Source organism: Ambystoma mexicanum, chromosome 12, assembly GCF_040938575.1.
Source record: "Ambystoma mexicanum isolate Mex_15411 chromosome 12, UKY_AmexF1_1, whole genome shotgun sequence".
In the NCBI taxonomy this organism is placed as follows: Eukaryota; Metazoa; Chordata; class Amphibia; order Caudata; family Ambystomatidae; genus Ambystoma; species Ambystoma mexicanum.
In genome coordinates, this window is record NC_090936.1 from 34293433 (window position 1) to 34308075 (window position 14643).

General features: G+C 42.6%; 1 protein-coding gene across 5 annotated transcripts in view; it reads left to right on the forward strand.

Moving 5' to 3' along the window:
* Positions 1-14643, forward strand: part of LOC138513218 (phytanoyl-CoA dioxygenase, peroxisomal-like) — a 266335-nt gene that overhangs the window by 133994 nt on the left and 117698 nt on the right. For 3 of the 5 annotated variants that reach the window (XM_069627873.1, XM_069627874.1, XM_069627875.1), the window contains exons 2-3: positions 2729-2784; positions 12380-12490. In XM_069627873.1, coding sequence (XP_069483974.1) covers positions 2729-2784; positions 12380-12490 — 167 coding nt within the window. Of the gene's footprint in view, positions 1-2728; positions 2785-3796; positions 3893-6629; positions 6701-12379; positions 12491-14643 lie in introns of all 5 variants that reach the window. The other 2 variants (XM_069627876.1, XM_069627877.1) reach the window with 2 other exon arrangements.

The following is a 14643-nucleotide window of genomic DNA, read 5'->3' on the forward strand; positions in this document are numbered from 1 at the left end:
CTGGGCTGCTATATTATATAAAATATTCCTAACCATAAACAAAGAGCAAGTGACACCAAAAAGCTGGACACATGCCATAACGGTACCCATATTTAAAAAAGGAGATCGCCAGCATCCAAATAGCTATAGGCCTATCTCATTGTTGGATGTCCCGGGAAAGATCTATGGGAGACAATTGCTTAAACAATTGAACTGCTGGGTTGTGGACCAACATTTAAGAGATCCATTTCAGGCAGGATTTGTTGCGGGATTAGGAACAATCCCAAACATACAATGCCTAAATTTGTTAAAACAAGAATATGCTGAAAAGGGTCAACCGTTATATTTAGCATTTATTGATTTCCAAGCAGCATTTGATTCCATTGACAGAGTAATGTTATACAATAAATTGAAAAAACACAAGTGTCCTCAATCTTTACTAACTCTAGTCATGCTACTTCACACAAACACTACAATGCAAGTGTTCCTAACATATGAGGGCTCTCTGTCAGCACTAATAGCCACTAAAAGGGGTTTGAAGCAAGGATGCTCACTTGCATCATTCTTGTTTAATTTTTTTATATTTGACATGGGCGACATATTCACCAATCTAAGCTGTGATCCACCAAAGCTAGGCACCCAGAAAATAAGATACTTACTATATGCCGACGACTTGGTTATGCTCTCACAAACCCCGAGTGGACTTCAAAAAATGTTACAAGTACTCGAAGCATATACCGATAAAAATAATCTGGTCATTAACATTAAGAAATCACAAGTAGAAGTGTGTAAAAATAGCAAAACCGGTAAAAAAAGACAACAATGTTCTTGGAAAATCCAAAATACAAGGTCAACTGTGGTCGATCACTATAATATCTAGGGATTGCACTTTCACATACAAATAACCAAATGCACCATAGGTTGGAGTTAGAATCCAAACTGCGAGTGCTAACATCTCAAGCAAAAACATTAGCACGCAGATTTGGAAAATTCTCATTCAAGCACGTTCTAACGTTTTATCAAATGAAAGTCGCACCAATTTTAATATACGGTATGGAAGCCTTTGTATCACAAAGAAAGAAGAGTGGAATAAAATTGAGGCCAACTTCTGGAAAAATATACTGTGTTTACCCAATTGTACACCGCTCCCCATGATCCGATACAAACTGGGATCATTGTCCTTGTATTCCCAAATATTGTGGAAGAGATGTGCTTTGCTACGCAAGTGCCTATTGAGTGAACAAATGCACAATGTCTTAAGTATTGTAACTAAACAACTTTTGTCAAATTCGAATACACTTTCAAAAACTTGGTGTAAAGTGACATTTGATGCTATGGCAGAGGCATCTATTGATGTAGACTTGCTAATAACCCGGGGCGGGCTAAAATTAAACTTTTCCAATGGGACCGGATACTAAATCTGGAGGCCTGTACTTGCTACAAAGATTTTCAAATATCATTATTTGGATCAAAACAATATAGACAAATGGCCGAATATCTCATTAAATGCCCCTCGCCTGTCATCAGATGTCAATACATGCGATTCAGGTTCAATTTATGGCGCACAAGTGATATATTGTCAAGAAGGAAGTTAATTCCTAATGGTTTAACATATTGCAGACATTGCCTAAATCAACACGAGACTGAAACATCTATTGATAGTATGTCCTGCACTCACTGCTATTCGGAAACAGTTGTTTTGAAATGTTTTTATATTTGAAACACAATTGAATCATCAAGACATTTGGCAATTAGTCTTCTCTTCTCCGAGGATAGCGGTAAAAGTGGCAATTGTGCATTTCTTGGAAGCGACTGTCCCCGATAATAAAAGTACATAAATTATGGGATAATGGCCGAAATTCACTGAGAGGATAATAAGAAACTTTTGAATCTATGTGGCTCCTGTCTTAGCAGAGTGTCTCTTCCCCTTTAATATTAATCATGTACTAATTTATGTTTCTCTATTCCTCAATTATTTTAATATTAACCAATTTTAAATGCTAATTTTAATTGTTGAGAATTGTAATGAAATGTATTATAATGAAATGTATTTATTTCATATGCCAAAAGAAAATATTTGAAAAGTTGTTATGCAACTAAACAAATAAATAAATTAAAAAAATTTTAAAAAACAGTCGACAAAAATAATGATGTTGTATTGTTTGCAAAGTAAAATGTCACATGTACATATATTTTGCATTTTCTTTTTTTTGTTGTTTGCTTGTTCAACACGATTACTACCAATGGTACAATTGTATTTGGATAGTTTTCTGCGATAGGTTTAAAGCTTCAGAACCATGCAGATAATGTCTATTCTAATCGCACAGAAGGAAGACCGACTGAATCAGGAACTGCACCTGTGTTATGTAGGTCTCGCAATGTCATGCACTTAACTCGCAGGGTCCAATGTACTGAAATTATCATTTGGCAGATGTTTACAAATTGCATTACCATACCTAAATAGCATATTTAGGTAAAAGGCTGATATCAGTTAAATGATGGAATTAGGATAATATCTGCCATAAATATAGCAAATAGTATTACTTTTTTTGTATAAAACGGTTCACACAAAACATTTTATGCAATTGTTGTCAGTTACATAAATACCATTTAAATAGTCTTCCCTTCTAATTATGAATAACAGTGATATTTCCTTCAAAGGACAATTTAGATCACAAGATACATTTTGTGTTGGCAATGCATTTTTGTGTGTTCCTGCAAATATTCCTTTCCTTCAATAATGTTTCAGACACCCGTCCAAACATCGACCCAGGTTGTGAAGGCGACGTATCCGGCAGAGTTTCGGTAAGCGAGGTTTTAATGTATCGCTGATCGTATGTCATGGTAGTGTGTTTGCATGAGGAATGGTAAGGGGTGCATTTAGCAATGTACAGTAAAAATAGCTCTACACGTATGAAGACTAATGGAAATAAAGACATAAAAATAACGTACTAAACTATGCATTTGCAGATTCAACGTTTATTAAAAACCATGCTTTTCTGAGAGCGGAGTTGTGCTAGTGCAGTTCTGAAAATCTTATAACGCCAGGCTGCCTTTTGCAATGTACCCTTGTGGTACGAAAGGGATGAAATAACATAACAAGTACGCAACGATAACCCTATTTAACGATTGATGTACCATCTACGTATAAACCATGCGCCCCAGGGCAGGGTGCGCAATATAAATAAACAAATACAAATATACATTCAAATAAAGAAAACTTGAAATGGAGCAATATAATAAAGCAAATCATGGACTTTATGGTTGAGAGCAAGTATGAAGGGCTGTGTTTAGTGCCCAAGGTAAGGGAGGGTGAGATTCCCTCTCTCTTCAAAGTAAACCTGGTATGAATGAAAATGGGGCAGGGGGCAAATGAATGATTGCTGTGCTTCGCTGGGTGTGCAGGAGTGACTTTCCTGAAACTACAAATGAAAAAGCATCCATAGACACCTTTTCAGAATATTCGATATTTGAGCATGAGGTTAATTTCACTTTATTAATTTCCTAGTTATCTACTTTTGAATGTTTACGTTACTTTCAGTGCACTAGGTCTAATCGTTTACGTTTATATTGCTTTAGTTGTAATTCCTGGAATTCAAACACATATAACCAATTTAACACGAGGAGAAATGTATAGTGTATCGTACTAAAACCCACTTTTAAATTTAATCCAGTAGTGCACTAATGGCTTGATTAATGAGGAGCACATGGATTTATTTTGCAAATGTTTTTTTATGTTAAAGTTTTTCTGGTTTGATCTGGGGCTTTATTGCTGTGTAGTAAGGCAATGCCTAAAATTCTATTTCTGTTTCTTCAGTTTAATGTGCCCTTTCCTACAGAGAGGACAATAGGCCAGGCCAAACCAATCCAGGGGTGTGCAGGAAGTGTAATACAGAGATTCTGAGGAATACAGGTAAGTAGGAAGAACGAATGCCAGGGCGGCTGTAGTTTGTGCAGTTACAAAGTAAAAGAAGAGACAGAACTGGATAGGTCAAACAGACAGTTCAGTATGGAAAATACACAAAGGAAACGAAAAGGCGGAGAGAGCCGTGAGTGATAGAGAAGACCGACCAGGCTGAAAGAAGCCTGGTCCAAGGCGAAAAGGGAATCCGGTTGAAACAGACAGCTGAGGAGCAGATGGAGGGACAGACAGGAGTAGCAAGGAGTGAGGAATGGGCAAAAGTCTGAAAGCTGGGTACTAGAGGATTTCCAAAGAACGAAGAGGAAATGCGAGTAAACACAGCAGCGGGGTAGCAGGAAAGAGCAGATACAACACCTTGAGCGCAGGGCTCGGCGTGTTGTTATAGAAACGCCGTAAAGTGGCGGCGGCCATGTTTGTTGAGGACTAGACTGCGTCCTGAATTGCCATTGGGAATGCGTCTGAAAAGAAGTGGATGAATGGAGCTGCAGTGCATTCTCCATTTGTGACACAACCGCCAGGGCTGCCGCATGACACATATCCCTAGATCTACAGGACCTCTACTACACTACACTTTCAGCTCGCTATCTGCCCCAAACATCAGAACTGCCTTTGTTTTGTAAAGGAAAGCCCTTACTACCATTCGCACTGCTCCCATTCATTCTGACTTTGGCCCCAGCGTATGCACAAATGTCTTGGAATTGGTTGCAACTAATCTTCACAGAAGGAAAGTGCTTATCTTTCTCTACCTTGAGGACCAACTTTGTTGAGCCAAGTCACAGGACACTGTGCTCAAGGACCGTGGGACAACATGTGAACTCCTCTATACATCAGGCATTCCCATCAACTTGAAGTAGTTCTCTGGTTTTTCCATCCTCGTGGGGCACCTCATATACAATCCCAATATTAAAAATGGACGATTGTGCACTACCAGCTATTTATAGATCGATAGCAATTTTGACGCCTGCAGCAAATTATTAGCCTCCCTAATACTCCAGGATCTTAATATATGGGTTGAGAAACTGAACCTGCTTTCTCACTTTCAAGTTGGGTTCAGAAGAGCTCTTGGGACATCTCTAAATGGCATTATTACAGGCCATTTATTAGCCTAAGTAAAATAAGTTTAATTGGCACAGTATATATAGCCTTGATCGATAGGAGTAGCGCATTAGATTGGGATATACGTGAGAAACTTCGGGCAAAACTACTGAAGTGGGATGTTCCAGCTCCTCAGCTCCAAACTCTTTCCTGTCTTCATTATAACCACTCTAACAGGATTCGTATGACAAGAGCTGGTGTGTTGACACAACCTATCCATACTTTTATTGGTTTACGACTAGGTTAGGTGCTCGCACCCACACTCTTTCATTTATACCTCGCTGGCCTTGATGAGATATGTGCTTTAAATTCAACCAACTCTGTTTGAATGGGTGCTACCAGACTCAACTGGCTCACCTTTGTTGAAGACTTGCTATTCATCGACCAAACCCCACTAGGTCTACAAAGAAAATTAAATCAGTTTGCAGAATACATGATCACAAATAATCTTGTGATCAACAGGGCCAAATCGAATGTAGTTATTTATTCCAATAAGCATAAACCAAAGTCTATGCATTCGGTGGCCGGTGATTTGAGATTGGAAAGGGTTCCCTCTTTGCGTTTCAGTCTTTCAAACAATGCTTCCAAATCTGACAAACTTAAAGTGAAATCCAAAATTCCTCCCTTAGCCCAAATCAAAACAGTTTTTGTGAAATGTTCTCCCTTCTTCCAATCCTATGCTTCTACCTTGCCAAAGATGAACCCTCTTTAATCTATGGATTGGAGCTTTCACAGTTAGACTTGGGCGATTTCCATAACACAGTACAAGGTGTCTTATGGAAGCTGGTACTTAACTTGCTACTTTCTATCCTGAATCCTATCATTAGACATGAACTGAGCTTGATCTCGTTGAGTTCCAAGATTATCTGGAAAAAATGATGCCTATATCTAAAAATCTTATCTTCTCCCCATTATTCACTCCATATAGACCTCGCTGATATGTTGAACACATGTTCCGTTTCTTCCATTTCTGAACTTGGCAATTTTATGAACACCATCTTGCAAAAAATAGAGTCTGGACCCGAGCAATTGGTTAACAATCCAATGAAAATTAAGAAACTACTATATGAATATGACTGGCAGCTTACTATAGAGTGTCTAGGTTCTTACAGAATGTACAAGGATTATGCTGCTTTGTATAGACTGAGAGACCAGCTTCCTAGCTTTGTGGGTCTCTTTCCTTGTAGCCGGGTTAGAAATGCGGTTTAAATTTAACCAACGACCTACTCTTAAATGTAAAGGACTACGACTTGAAGTCACTGCTCATACTTGCAGGATGTGTGGCAATCATGATGAAATAGTCTTTGAAACATTTAACGTTGTTCTCTAAGATCTCTCCTCTACGACACATACATTACACCCCATATATGACGCAATGCAATCATTGTGGTCTCGGCTGATGGAAGGACACAGTGATTTCATTTAAGATTTATATATGTATAAAAAAATTGCCATATTATTCGTTTTTATAAGTGTGATCTAATTTTGGGGGAATTTTATTTTTCAGTTTAACGCAGTGTTTTTTATTGTATTGTTTGTTACATTTTTCTTTTCTTAGAGTTTTGTGAAAGGTGTATTCATAAAGCCACAATAAAATAAATAATGAAGTAGTCCTTTCTGATTTCTTTTACAGTCACCCCTTGGAAGGGGGTTATAACCCTGGGGGGATCCTGTGGTATCGAGGAGAGAAGCATACAGGGACAGGTGAATGAAGACCCGAGCAATACCATTCTTGAGCTGTCGGGTTGCTGATGTCCGTTAGGAAAGATTTCATAATTGTATGTAATTTTCCCTCCATGTGTACACCTCCAAACTTTTTGCTGCTGTTTAGACACCATCGACTGACTCTGCCAGAGAAGCACAGCCTTCAGCTTCACTCCTCTGGCCTTTCGCTCAATTTTAATGGGGAAACTGACATGCCCTTAAACAGTCAGTACTGGGAAACTTTGTTTCCCTTAGTCCTTTTCCCATGTTGCAACTTTTCTGCAACATGTAACAAGAACACAATGTACCTTCCAGTACAGTGTAATTGGGTCTGTAGTCATTTTCCAAAGGCCCTAGATACTCCCGATGGACTTTTTGTGAGATGTGCAGATTTGTCATGGACAGGGATGGTGGCAGCTATCTTTTCGTATAATTTGTAACCCTTTCCTGCCATGTTAACCGTATTTGGCACAAATAGGTGGCCTGGCTCCAAAATGGCCATGCCACAAGGTACTTTGTCCTGTCCTTCGGCCATCTTGCCTCTTCACGTTTCCCAGGTCGAGTTGACCTGGGACTGTCCTTATTTGGACATGCAGTTTCCCCCGAAACGCCAAGCTTTCGCGGGGGCCTGCATGCCTTGTGTGTGTGCCTCCAGGATGTGGGCTGGGGTGTCTGTCCCCAATACACATCCTGGGTGCCAGAGAGTCTGGAGTGCTGTGAATGACTGGGACCACCGTGGTCCATGATTGGTCCACGTATGGATTGTGTGTTTGTGAGCAGATCTCCCATTGGGTCCTCTCCGTTTTGGCGGAAAGAGAACTTTGGTTAAGAGGAGGCTGAAAACACACATACCATGTCGATCTCTGGAGTTCTCACTGAACGAAGGATAGGATCCAAGTATCCCGAAACTACGAAGCCGAGTCGAGGAACCGCTGTTGACCCGCTGGAAGTTTTGATACCCTGAGCCCGCTGTCATCCCGTGGGATCCCTCTGCATCTGGTCATCCTAGAAGGTCTGCGAAGATGCTTCGACCCATTGGAATAGTGGGACCAACTTTTCTCTGCACCTTCATCAAAACCTGCAAGTAAGCTTTCTCAGAAGTGTCCCTGGGCCAACCATTGGACTGACCAGCTTAGCCAGCTGCTTTGCTCTGTCACCGCCGCCCTTTCGAGGAGGCTCTCAAAACTTGGTATACTGCTAGCTCTGTGTCCACGGCACCCTCACTCCAATTTTCGTACACTTGGCATTCCCAGGTCTGAAGTGAGGCGAGGGCGCCAGAACCAGAGCATATGTGGTTACCATGTTGCCCTGCCGCGGCAAAAATCTTTGCAAGTACGCTGCATTTATGATCCTCTTGCACCTGAAGCCTGCTGCAGTGAAACCAGGTCGAACCATCCACCCAGAGCAGAGAAATCACCACTGTCCTGTTTGGGAATCCTCACTGTATCTCAAGAACTGAAATCCGCAGAGATGTTCTTTTTGCCTCGTTCAAACCTGCAAGCGAAGTGGACTGAACTGGCGATGTTTGGGTCCGAGAGCGCCTGGGACCGGTGAGTACTTCCAACACTAAACGGTGTCCCCTAGTGCCTGGGCCCCTGTTTACGCACGAGTGGCCCCTGAGAGACCCTCTCCTTTCCACTGCTAGTGCAAACTAGGGCCTCCATCCCGCACTCTGGAACTGCCTCTGCCTTCAAGTAGAGGTCCTCCCTGAATAGTGGGAACTTATTCTTCATCGCCTCATCCACCTTACTGAGCTGCTAGAGACCCCTGAAGAGACCCCGTTTTGTCCATTGGAACAACTGTGTGCACTTGCATTGCATGTACTATTGAGCACAAGGCTCCTCTCTTCTTAGGGCTTGGACTGCTTCTTAGTAAGGTGTGTTGCTGATGTCCAAGGGGCCTAAAGACTACCTGCACTGCCTGTTTCCTTCCCATGTAGGTTGTCGACATATTTCGTGCATTTAACCCTTTAAACCCCAATGGTCTTGTTTATACATTGTATTGATAGTAATACTCAGTAAATCAACACAACACTGTGATTCATTTGCTATGGTCTGAGTTACAAATGCCTTGTAATAAATGTATCTATATTTTTGATATAACACCTGTCTGGGAGTAATTTGTAAGTGTCCTTGCTCTGTGTGCTCATTGAGGTCTTTCAGTCACCCTCACCCCTCCTGAGACTTAGTCTTGACCTCCTGCCATAGCTACCTTGATTGGTCTGGCTTGTCCAGAGGTTACCCTGTTCCAAGAAACTAGGCTGGCCTTCTGAACCTCTGCCCACCAGGTCAGAGTTCAGAAATCCATCTCAACAACGTCACAAGGATCAAATGCAGTCGGCAGACGAACAGAAAGTTGAGTGTCTGATGCAGGGAATGTGCCTGGAGATGGAATAGCGGAACATTAGTCAAACAAGGGGAGGAAAAGAGGAGCTTAGGTTCAACAGGAAGAAAGCACATTCTGACAGTTGGTGACCTCAAAACCTGCAGATGCAGCAAGTGAGGGGGGAAGTGAGCAGGAGCAGGGCAAGGAGGCACACTCATGACCCTGACTGGGAGAGGTCGAGGAAACACAGGGTGCTCAGAGGAGAGGGCCAGAAGAAGGTTAGAGGGAAGGAAGAAGTGTGAGTGAGCTGATAGCGGAAAGCAAGGTACAGTGATTGCGAGACGGCAGATTGGGTGGGGGGCAGAAGAGGGGGATGACCCGGGAAGGAGTAGGGGAGTAAGAACTCTGTAGAAAAGAAAGGAGTGGAAGGATAAAGCATTTTATAGTAGAGGTGAGAGCAGATGAAAGAGGTGTCAGGCTCAAAAACCTGAGACAAAGTTGTAAGAGGTTGCTTCATAGAGTCAGGAAAGAAAGTTGAACAGACAGCAAGAATATCCATCTTGGAGAGTGATATGAATGCTCGGAGACAGAGTGAAAAGAAAGGAGGAAAGATATTCGATAAGAGTAGTAAAGGAGGTTGGGACGCGAGATTAAGAGTAGGGAGAAGCAGTGCTGGGGGGGAAAGGAAGATTGTAGAGAATGAACGCATAAGGGAAAAGTGGAGAACTTGTAGAAACGGAAACTCTCAAGGGGAGAGGAGCAAGAGTGGGGACATTTAGAAGCCAGAGGCACCCTTTCTGAGGAGGTAAAAAGTGAACTGAGAATTCAGTAGGAGTTTTGTAGGGTGAAGGGAAGACTGGAAGAAGAGGGAGATGAGAAGTTAAGAGGAAAAGATGCCACAACTTGAGAAAATGCACACGCTGAGAGAGAAAAACAGTAAATGGAATAAACAACCTTGGAGATGATTTAGATCAGAAAGTAATACACACAGATGAGTATGGGGTCCCAGAGCACAGGAGGAGGAACAGGATCAGGCAACCAGAGCCCTGGAAGAAACGATAGCCTGAAAGCGGAAAATAGAAGAGACTGTGCCCCATGCCCAATACCATCAAAAGGAGCAGGGACTGTTGCTAACAGAGAAGAGTCAGAAGAACATATGCAACGACAAAAGGAAAGTGTGTGAAATGAGCCTTAACCCATTGACAGACAACCCTTAATCCAGGAATAGAACAACCCGAAGAAGTTGCTGATGACCTAGCTCGGGGAAGATGATACAGAGAGGATGCGTGCATTGACCCTTTGCTATGTCCCACAGGCATAGTGTTTGAATTTCTCCTCTCCTTGGACCAGTGTAGATGACATATTGAAACGGGTCTTGGGTTTCCTGGTCCATGTAAAGGGAGAGCAATTACTAAAGCTATTTCGAGATGGATTTTTCTGAGCATAAAATGAGCTATTGGTGATGTTTTTACAGGGGGTCTCAAGGCCACCCCACCAGCGGTTAAGCAGCTACTTCGACTTTACAGAGGGCGAGATCTTCCAAACGCACTACGTGGGCTTCTTTGCATACCTTCACAATGTATTACCACACCAGGGTCGTGTGGTCTGCATTGCAGCATTTCCTGTTATATGGGCTGCCTTCTTGCCGTTCTTCCTACCTCTATTCTGTCTTTTGACACGGCTTTGGGTGTCTTTCAAAGATGAGGAATCTCAGGGAGGAATGTATCTGTCAGGTATTGGCAACATCCAACCGTGTTGGGCCGCAATAAGGATAAAGCTGTTACTAAACGTGGGTGTACTGACTCTCGTGTATGCAAAGGATCCGTGGTTACTGTTCCTTTAAGACTTCTGCTGCCGGGAGCTTGGAGGTTGGCATGGAAATGTTGGCGTCCTGCCGGTACTTCCTGGTTTCGCCTAACACGCTGAGGAGCGTTGCACACATCATGTGACCGCTTATTTAAGCCCCGCCTTTACATCATACCGGCGCTTCTGAATCTTGTATTCTGACGGCGTTGCCTTTGTCCCTAGTATTCTTGCTTCTGTCCCCTGTTTCCCCTGTTTCTTTGGCTCTCCCATTGTTGACCTGGACTGCTCTACGGCTTGCTTTTGGAATCCCCGTCATTCTGTTGATCTTTCTGGCCTTCTCGACCACGGACCGCTATTGCAATTGCCTCGCCTTGCCCCTTGTACTTTTGCTGCTCGCATTGCTGCTCGACCATGGAACGTTTTGGATTGCTAAATCACTCGCCCTGTTTACAGCGGAACCCTCACGAACCTCTGGCTCTGCCGTTGCACGCATCCTTTCTTGGATTCTGCTGCCTGTTTTGGAATACTTCATGACTTTGGATTGATAGAGTGTTCTTGCACACTCCGGTACACGGACTAGAGACTGCCTTGGTGTACCATTTAGGCGCCCGCGTGCCGTCGGGTTAGGTTTGTTGATTTTGGACCTTTCAAGAACCTTTTGGATTTTCTCTTGTTCTTCCTGTTTATTCATCTGGTGTACACTGTTTGTGTCTGGACTGCCTCGAAGTTACTTAACCGGTTTCTACAGCCTTCTGGTATCTCGTGATACTGAACAGGTTAGTGATTGGTTTTGTTCTTGTTAATCAAGTACTGCTACCAATTGCATTGTTCTCATCATTGCCCTTCTTGCAGTTGCCTGGGGTCTTCACCTGTGCTCCTGGGATACATCTTGTCGCAGTATCCTATTCCCTGTTGTTCCGGGTTCGTCGTTGGTACTCCATCTTTTCGCCAATCCGCTGTTCTGGTTGTTCAGTTCATCAACCAGTTTGGTAGATTGGCTAGAAGAATTCCTCTGCTACACTACGAGGGCAAGACCGCGTCTGACAGTATCCATTCCAAGAAAAAAATTAATTACCTTTGGTAATGTTCTTCCTAATGGATACAACCGAAGGTTTTGCAGTTATTTTTGTGACACTTCTGCCATTTCTTGTGATTGTTGAAAGATAAAACTGTGCAAATGGCTGCTTCAGGTACATAATGTATGCCTATGCCCTAATTTCCGACTCAGTGTGTATAGATGTTAAAATGCAACAAGTTGCTAAAAGCAAGCTGAAAAACTCGAGTTCTGGGGTTTTAAGTTTATTCGCGACTCGTTTAATAAAATATGCAAATGTGATGTATCTTCTCACTGAGTGGATGGATGGTGTAGGATGCAGATTGTGTTATGGATGGAAACACCCAATAAAATTGATTTCAGTAGCATGTCTATGTGAAAGCTGTTACGTAGTTAATGTGATTTTTACATTTGTATGCTACACTTTGAATTTGCGACGTTTTACCAGACTAGTGTTTTGTATCTTAAGGTTGTCTTTCCTTTTATCGCCGCAGGTACACCCTGGATAATAACCTCCTGTCCCCAGACCAGAGACTTTTTTATGAAGAAAATGGGTTTCTTGTTATCAAAAATCTGGTTTCGCCCAATGACATCGAAAGGTTCAGGTATTCAATTTAATTGTATTTACTACAGACGGCACTGTGGGTTGTTTTTGTCTGTGAGTGGGCTGTGGTCGGGCTTAAAAAGGATCGGACCCTGGTTTGTCCATAGACTGTGATACTGCAAGTCTAGTTGTGTTTGGTACAAGATTGATTTCTGTTTGTCTCTACTGAAGTACATATTTCACATACAACCAACATACACCTATCCTCAACTCCTACCAATTACAAAAGGACTGTTAACGTTGGCCTGAAAAGGTTAGATTCCATCAGCACAAAATATTGTCACGTGTCAGGAGGAGCAGCTATAACATTTTTACAACTCTTGTTAAGCTTCCCCAGGTAGAACAATCAATGTGCACCTGTGACGCGTCATACCCCTTGGAACTAATTTAATGCTGCGAGAGAAATTCCTGACTGCTCAGGAAAATGTACCATTCTTCTTTTTGAGGTCTCGCAAGAGACCTTGCTCCTTGCCAGCGTATTGCAGATACACATGATGTGTACATTCTACATGATGTGCACAAATCCCCATCAGGGTAGATGGCAAAACCAGTCACAGAAACTCTTGGCATAACAGACCTCTTAAATGCTGCTCAACCCCACCTCGCCCCTCCTCCCACCCAGTTAAGGGTAACGTTCTTCATTCAATTGACAATAGTAGCATGTTTCTGGATATAGTTTCTGCTTCACACGACAAAGGAGTTTCTCCAAGAAGTTCAGGGAACCTGCGGTAAGTTCTGCAGTTTGCCGATACAAACTTGCAAATCTGCTGCTCCCCGTTCGCTGCAAGCACAACGCAGGAAGTAAGTTACAAACTCATTACTTACTGTCTGGCAAGAAAATCTCACGGCAGGACAATCTCAGTCCAGAGGATACAATGTTTCCATTTGAACACACAACCTATATGCAGGGACGAACAATAGAAAATCTCAGGCCAGAGGATACAATGTTTCCATTTGAACACACAACCTATATGCAGGGACGAACAATAGAAAATCTCAGGCCAGAGGATACAATGTTTCCATTCCATTTGAACACACAACCTATATGCATGGACGAACAATAGAAAATCTCAGGACAGAGGATACAATGTTTCCATTCCATTTGAACACACAACCTATATGCAGGGACGAACAATAGAAAATCTCAGGCCAGAGGATACAATGTTTCCATTTGAACACACAACATATATGCAGGTACGAACAATAGAAAATCTCAGGCCAGGGGATACAATGTTTCCATTTGAACACACAACCTATATGCAGGGATGAACAATAGAAAATCTCAGGCCAGGGGATACAATGTTTCCATTTGAACACACAACCTATATGCAGGGACGAACAATAGAAAATCTCAGGCCAGGGGATACAATGTTTCCATTTGAACACACAACCTATATGCAGGGAAGAACAACAGAAAATCGAACTGTGTTTCAAGGGCTTGTTCAGCGTGTTTCTAGAATCTGATTCACATGAGGGAAACATTGAAAACCCCAGCTCAACCCAGGACTATCCACGGTGGGTCGAGAGGGGATCCATAATTGCAGAAAGGCCACTTTTGGTTTGATAAAGCCCCCTGCACATGAAGCGGTCAAAGGTGCACTCAGAACCAGCACCCAATCCCCTCCCCCATATTACAAGTTACGGGGATGCAGACCCTTCTAAAAAGTGTCACCCCCGGGAGAAGGTGGAACACTGTATAGAAGCCAACAGCTTCATTGGGTCAGTGTGTGTGTTGTTGGACAGGGTTGGTAATAGAAAAACAAAAGAGGTGATGGCTGGAAGGTTTAGAATGAATCTTAACCTCTGGCATTGCTCTGGGCAATCCTCCAGGCCACCGTTCTTCACCTGCCAAGCCATTACAAAAGGGGAAAGACCATATGCATATCAGGCGTGGTCCCATCCCCAAAGGGGCAGGCTGGGCCGAACTGTTAGGTCCAATCTCTTCTGTAAGAGACCATAAGCGTAGCCAGACATGTTTTAGAAAGGGTTGTTGCAGGCAGTCTGACAGTGGTGGAAGGCAAAGGAGTGGAAGTTGGAGACGGAACAGGAGGTGGCAGTAACATCAGAAGGAGGATGCAGTATGCCATGTCTGTTATGAAGGTTCAAAAACATTTATCAAGCATTCTAAACTTTCTGTACTATAACTACAGAAAG